This window comes from Thamnophis elegans, chromosome 2 (assembly GCF_009769535.1).
Source record: "Thamnophis elegans isolate rThaEle1 chromosome 2, rThaEle1.pri, whole genome shotgun sequence".
Taxonomy (NCBI): domain Eukaryota; kingdom Metazoa; phylum Chordata; class Lepidosauria; order Squamata; family Colubridae; genus Thamnophis; species Thamnophis elegans.
In genome coordinates, this window is record NC_045542.1 from 120,103,120 (window position 1) to 120,110,871 (window position 7,752).

The following is a 7,752-nucleotide window of genomic DNA, read 5'->3' on the forward strand; positions in this document are numbered from 1 at the left end:
TCATCTCTGTCTGTATGCTATGCCAAAGTGGTTCATAATTATGCTTATATAATTTCCCATTTGAAGTTAAAATGTTAACTCCAAGATATTTGACTTTTTTAACTACCTCACATCCTAGCATCACTCCTAATTCTTCCTTTTGTTTAATATTCATATTTATAGCTAATATTTTGGTTTTTCCTAAGTTTATTTTAAAGCCAGACACTTGACCATATTGATTAATCGTATTCATTAAAACCATACTGGATTCCTGCGGTTGTTCCAATATTATGACCAAATCATCCGCAAAAGCGCGGACTCTATATTCTTGCTGCCTAATCTTGATCCCTTTTAAACCATCCAAGCCCCGTATTTTATTCAACAATACTTCCAAAGTTATAATAAACAATAATGGGGACAAAGGACAACCCTGTCTTGTACCTTTTCCAATTTGAAAAGAGTCTGTTAAACTTCCATTGACTATGATTTGTGCTGTTTGCTGTTGGTATATTGCTTTAATTGACTGTAAAAAATTATCTCCTATCTGCATTTTTTGCAATATCTTCAGCAGAAATTGCCAGTTAACTCGATCAAAGGCCTTCTCAGCATCCAAAAATATAAACGCAGCAGGGATCTGGTTGTTCTTTCCCAAATATTCTAATGCATTAATAATTAATCTGACATTACTTTTCATCTGTCTCCCTTGTATAAAACCTGTTTGGTCCGTATGTATCAATTGTTGAATGACCAACATTAACCTATTTGCTAATATTTTAGTAAAAATTTTATAATCTACATTCAGTAATGAAATGGGTCTATAATTTTTGGGTTGAGTAGTATCTTGATCTTCTTTGGGTATCAAAGATATAAACGCTGTCTTCCAAGATGGAGGGACTTTACCTTCCGTTTGAATCATATTAAATAATTCTCTAAGAGGTTCTACCATTTCTAACTGTAAGTTTTTGTAGTAAACCGCTGTCAAGCCATCTGTACCTGGTGCTTTCCCTGGCTTTAATTGCTTAATTACCTGCAGGATTTCCCCCGAGGTTATTGGTTGATTCAATTTTTGCCTGTGTTCTTCTCTAACTGAAGGTATTTTCTCCTTGTCTAAATATTTGTCTATGTCTAAACCATTAATTTTATCCCCTTTATACAGTTCTGTAAAAAATTCCCAGAAAGCCTTTTGAATCTCTTCCTGTTGGAACACCTCCTTCCCTCTGTAAATCAGTTTAGATATATTTCGAGTTTTCCTTTTTTTCCTAATCTGATAAGCTAACCATCTGCCAGGTTTGTTTGCATTACAAAAAGTATTGTGTTTTGCATATAATAAATTAGTAGCTACCTGGTCAGAGATCAACATGTCAAATTGAGATTTTAATATGTTAATAGCTTCCTTAACCTTTGTATCGTCTGGTTTCCTTGTTAACTCCAGCTCTTTTCTCTTAATTTCCTCTTCCAGTTCTGTTCGTTTTAGCCCTTGCTTATTTCTATGTGTTTTATTTATATTCATCAAAACTCCTCTCATATACGCTTTGCTTGCATCCCATACAAATTCCATAGATGTACCCTTATTCATATTCAAAACAAAATATTCAGATAGTAATTTTTTACAATCATTAATATAGTTTTCATATCTAAATAAATTTTCATTCAGTCTCCAAAACCTTCTTGCCTGCACTACCCTTCCCAACTCCATCCAAACTGGGTTATGGTCCGAAAGGACTCTAGCTGCAATCTTTGTTTTCTTGACCCTAGAAAGCAAATCATTAGTGGTTAGAATAAAATCGATCCTTGAAAGGGATTGATGCCTGTCCGAGAAGAAAGTGAAGTCATATTCCTCTGCATTTCTTTCTCGCCAGATATCTCTCAATTCAAAATCATCCATAATGTCAAAGATACAGAAGAATATTTTAATAAACTGGCCACAATTTAAAGAACATTGCTTGGATTTTTGTTTAAATTGGATAAAATAAATTCACTTAAGGGCAAGGAAACAGGATCTTTATTGTGGCAGGAAGAGCCTTCTCATTGTAAATGTGAGAAAGTAAATATATATATATATATATATATATATATATATATGTGTGTGTGTGTGTGTGTGTGTGTGTGTGTGTGTGTGTGTGTGTGCACGCGCGCGCGCTTGTGAGAGACACATAGAATGTACTGTCTGTGATTACTGCGATCTCAACCAGGTAGGCTACCCAACTTGGATTTTTCAAATGTGTTGACACTGCAGCTGCCAGTTTCCTAAGACTTAGACCTCACACTTCAGGAGGACATCCAGCTCAGGATAGTTGACCTTACCAAAACAAAATGTTGTCACTTAAAAGGCAAAAGAACATATTTCAAAGCAGTAACAATTGTCTACATCCATAAGACTGGAACTTCACATTTTTGCCAGAAGAGTTGGTTTACAACAAAGAGCCAATAAAGAGAGATTCTCCTGAAGCGAAGCCCTAAGAATAATGTGATAAAGCCACAGTAGACACAACATTATTCACAGTTTACACTGTCTTAAAAATATAAGAACAAATACAGCTACCCTTATCAGGAGGTGAGCTAGATACAAAATAGGATTTCGTTTTTATTAGGGGAGCTGTGTTAGTCTCTGATGGCAAACAATTTAGAGTCTGGTAGCACCTTTTCCAACTAACCAATGCTATTAAGGCAGCAGCTTTTTAACACAACTTTAAATGAAATCTGTTAGATGGAAAAGTTGCTACCAGACTCTAAATTGTTTGCCATCAGAGACTAACAGAGACTTCTGACCTTTTGTTAAAAGTGTCAATTTTTTTTTAAAAAAGTGTTTTCAGTTGCTGAACCACTGCTGGTTGTTGAAAATGGGTAAAATCGCACACTTTTTGGGAGTAAAGTTGTTCTCTCTTAGCATATTTTATCATATATATTTATTTATATGCTGAATCAACTCGGGAGACAGATGCCTAATATTAGGCAGAGCAATTTCCACAGATGGCAATGCTAGGAGACAGCACTAAAGTTGCAATAGACAAAGGTGTGTAACCAGGCCTATAACATTCCCCACACCATCACAAGTTGATCTCCTGCTTTCATATAAAGTACAGAAGAAGGTGACTACAGAGTGATGAAAGGCAGGAGGATGAAAAAAAAAGTCAAGCTAATGCTTGTGGTCATATAATTGGAGTCCCATCCTTTTAATGTGCATCGGAGGAGGAGGAGGAGAAGGAGGAGGAGGAGGAGGAGGAGGAGGAGGAAGAAGAGGAGGAGGTTTCAAACATGCTGCCACAAATGTTCTCAAGAAGACTTTGACACACAAACCCCTGCAGACACTCCTAGCACAGAATGAATCTTACTGCCAATACTATTCCAAACTTGTGGGTGCTCCATCACTAGTAGTTTTCAAAAATAGACTGGACAACTATTTGACTAGGATAGTAGAAGTCTCCTGCCTTAAACAGGGGGTTGGAGTAGAAGACCCTCAAGGCCCCTTCCAGCCTTAGGATTCTATGCTCATGCAAACAAACATGACCCCTTCTGCTGGCTTATCCAATGAGATACTGAAATGGATATATTTTGCACTATAGAAAAAAGCACTTATTCAGCAAAAGATTTGGGCAACCTGTTCCCTCACCTGTAAGGACCCACTTGGCTCTACCATTAGCATCTCAGTCTCCCTTTTGGCTTCTGTTCATTGCTGAAAGGCTGTTTTCTATGTTTTGAGGGTGAAAAGCAGGAAGACAATCCCAAGTTGACCTTAAGGGAATGGGCAGTGAAAACAGAGGCAAGTATTAATCTGCTTAGGCTTCAGAGAAAGAAAAAGAACATGAAGGATGTTACTGTCACATATTTCAATTAACAAAGCAGTTTGGAAGCAAGAGAATTCAGGAAATAACTGGAAGAAAATTCCTGCAAATATGTTTTGATTTATTCAAGGATATTAAAATCAACTAATGAAAAGTTCCCATGGAACTTTTAGCCTTTAGACAATCTTATAAGCAAAGCTACATTATTATTTACAGAAACCAAAGGACATGACATAAAACCCAGGAGCAAAAAAAAATTACTACAAATTCAGACTGAAAATAGACACAATATATAGGTCTGGTCCTCAGGTTATATTTGCTATCATTGTCCCTTGAATTAAGATAAGTGTTTTATTAATATTGCTACTCCCATTTCAAAAGGGCATTATCTACGCAGAAGGGCCTCACATTTTACTGAACAGAACCATAAAGAAAGATACACTCAGAAAGTCCCAGCAACAGAACTTCATAATGCTGAAAAATTGGAAATTCTTGAGCAAGACCATGTTGTTAAGGGTGTGATGAGCAGAGATAGGCATTGGAACTCAACATACCTGATAGAAAGACATTAAGGGCAATATAGAATAGAACTGTGCAGTGTTTATATTCACAACTAGTAGCTATCAATAATATATCTGGGCAGAGACCACCATACCTGCTTTAAGAAGCATATCTAACTCTATCAGAGTGATTCACCCAACTCAGTTCTAGGGAACATTTTAGGAATGCAGAGCTTGTAGCTCTAGCTAATGGAGAGACTTTTTGTAGGAAAATAGGGGTAATGTCCAAAGAGAAAAATTGTACAAACTCTTACTTTTTCTTCACTTTCCGTGAGATTTGGGCTTCTCACAGGAGCATGAGGGATTCCACTCTTTCGGCCTCTATTCTCTGGAAGAGGATGGAGGGGGAGCCCAGCACAAATTGCTTTCAGAGTAGACATGGCTTGTAAGGGAAGGCTGGTGCCTGATGGACAGCTGTGGCAGAAAGACAAGACTTAGAAGAGAGTTGAGGTTCTATTCTAGTGACCTTTGACAAAAGCAGGTCAATGTTTGGCTTTTCCTCCAATCCTCTGGAGAAGAACGCCCTGTTTGACACCCCTCATCATCCTATTGGTTTGAGCTGCTGCCTCCTCCTGAGGAATCATTGACAGGCCTACTGTTTATTCTCCAATCTGGTTCTCCACATCTGGTTGCTCTGTTGCACTGAATCACAGTTGATTTGCTCCTGTACTTTGTACACAGACATGGGAAGGTTCTTTATCCCATACAGGACCCAGAGATTTTGCAGGCTTTGAATTGGAAATTTGGCAAAACACATCCACCTGACTATATATAAGCAAATGTTCAAATATTCAGATATTTTTATTTGTGAGCATGACATTACAGAGAGCCTCTTCTACTTTCTCGCCATGTCTTTTAATGAAATATTTATGCCTCCCTCTTTCTTTCCAGAAATCCCAAAGCGTTTTAATGACATTTGAAGTATGATCAACAATGGAATTATTAAACAATAAGTCTAAAATAACAATACAGCAATAAAATATGTATATGCTGAAACTATAAATAGAATCAATAATGTTTCGTGTAATCTCAGGGCCTTGTAAGTAAAGTTAATACCTGTTTTAGGCATTTGGAGGCCATCATAAAACTCCATGCTGAGTAGGAAAGAAATGTGCTGAATTCCAGCGCATCTACTTGAAAAGTTGATTTTTAAATGTTGTAATAATTAAGTAGGTCTATCCAGAAAAGTCATTTTTCATACTAATATTGGTGAGGATATCCAAACTCTCATGGATGACTCTCCCCTGGAGAAGACACAACTAACACGTTCAAGTGACTTCAAGTGGCCAATGAAAACATACCGCAGAGGTCCAGTTGTGGACTCCTCTGGGAGCTGTCTGGGACAGTCAAACGGGATGCTTCAAAAGGATATTGAACAACCTCCTGGAGGATCTGGATGTCTAAGGTTACTAAAATAACTATGAGAAGGGTCAAGGAGTCCTAGTGGACAACCACTTGAATATGAGCCAGCAGCCAGGGTACTTGAGAGACCGCCTGCTGCCAATCACCTCCAATAGACCGATCAGATCCCACAGATTAGGCCTCCTCCGAATTCCATCCGCCGGCCAATGCTGACTGACGACTACCCGGAGGAGAGCCTTCTCGGTGGCTGCTCCGACCCTCTGGAACGAACTCCCCGTGGAGATTCGAACCCTCACCACCCTCCAGGCCTTCCGCAAAGCCCTTAAAACCTGGCTATTCCGACAGGCCTGGGGCTAAAGAGCTTCTGCCCCCCTTCTCGAATGGTATGATTGTTGTGTGTTTTTAAATTGTGTATTGTTTGTTTGTCTTTTTATCCCCTGTTTGTACCTCCTTTCCCTGATTGAGTTGTGAGCCGCCCTGAGTTCCCTTCGGGGAAAAGGGCAGCATATAAAAGAAATAAATCCTAATCCTAATCCAGTGTTTTTTACAGATGCCAAAAAAGCCAATACAGTCCTAGGATAGTACCAAGATCACATGAAATTGCTAGTATTGCTTTACATTGCTTTCGTAAGACTACACTTGGAATACTGCAACCAGTTTTGATCACCGCAATATAAAAAGGTGTTGAGACTTTGGAAAGAGTGCAGATAAGAGCAAGAAAGATGATTGGAGAGATTGAGGCTAAAACATAGGATGAATGGTTGCGGAACTGGGTATGTCTAGTCTAATGAAGAGAAGTACTAGGAATGACATGATAGCAAATTTCCAGTATCTGAGAGGCTGTCAGAGAGAAGAGGTCAACCTATGCTCCAAAGCATCTGAGGATAGGACAAGAAGTAAAGAATGGAAACTTATCAAGGCGTGCTCCAAACTAGAATTAAGGAGAATTTCCAGGCAGTGAGAACAATTATTCAGTGGAATGCTTTTCTTCAGAAGTTGTAGGTACTTCATCACTGGAGGTTTTTAAGAGGAGATTGGACAGCCTTTTATCCAGAATGGTATAGGCCTAGGATGTCTTGCTTGGGTAGGGGGGGTGGACTAAAAAACCTCCAAGGTCCCTTCCAACTCTAATATTCTGTTAAAATTGATGGCAGTCCTATTAAGTATCCTTGATTCATGGGCCAAATACCTTGAATCCTAGTTATCTTAGAAAATATAACCACATGGAAATTACTACTCTCTAGTGAACTACCTAAACGCATTCGGCTCATGGTGGGTATAGTATGAAATTAAAACTGCAAAATCTGGAATTAGAAGGGCCTATGTTCTGATTCAGGTGTTACAGATTCAGGCCATGTGGGGCTTGCAAAAACTCAAAACGAAATTCAGAAGTAAACTTAAAACCAGTGAAGCTGTGGAAGAATTTAACTTTCAAAAGATCTTGCAATGATCAGTACAGTATTGACATCTTCATTCTGTAGTAGTTGCCCTTTTGAACATATAGAATAAAATCTTTGGCCTTTACTAAATTTCAGTTATTATTTGTAACATTAAAACTGTACTACTAAATGCTTTGTAAGTAGAAAAGCAAATTAATTTTTTAAAAAAATATAATAGATCTCAATCACTTAAAGATGATGCTAATCAAAGGGAAACCAAGGGAGACCAACTGGAAGTAAAATGCCCAACCAACCGCTGGGGGGGGGGGGGGACCTTATCAGGAAATGAGTTATAGTTGAGTCAGAGAAACGCTTGGAATTTTTCACCTTGTATTTTTGTAGGACACCTGAGGCCCCAAACCAGTATTCCCTCTATTCTATACTGATGCCCATCTTGAACAGCAGACAAAAAGAGTTGGAAATCTACCATTTTCTCTCCTTGCAACTTTCCCTTTAACCAGCACTATCCTTAAGTGGTCCAAGGGCCTGTGCCCTAGTGTGTCCACCGTCCCTGTCCTACTGTCTCCATTTATTCGTACCCACTTACTGTGTTCACATTTATGTTTATACTCATACCTGTTATCTTTTACATGTTTGACAAACTAAATAAATAAAATAAAAAGTCCCTAC

General features: G+C 38.4%; 1 protein-coding gene across 2 annotated transcripts in view; it reads right to left on the bottom strand.

The window, feature by feature from the left end:
- The window catches only part of UROC1 (urocanate hydratase 1), a 58,632-nt gene extending 53,865 nt beyond the window's left edge, over positions 1-4,767 (bottom strand). Inside the window, exons 1-2 of one of the 2 annotated variants that reach the window (XM_032208983.1) lie at positions 4,576-4,653; positions 3,590-3,711 (exon numbers count right to left, since the gene is read on the bottom strand). In XM_032208983.1, the coding sequence (XP_032064874.1) occupies positions 3,590-3,622 (33 nt within the window). In that variant the 5' untranslated portion in view covers positions 3,623-3,711; positions 4,576-4,653. Of the gene's footprint in view, positions 1-3,589; positions 3,712-4,575 lie in introns of both variants that reach the window. The other variant, XM_032208982.1, reaches the window with a different exon arrangement.
- Between the last annotated feature and the right edge of the window lie 2,985 nt (positions 4,768-7,752).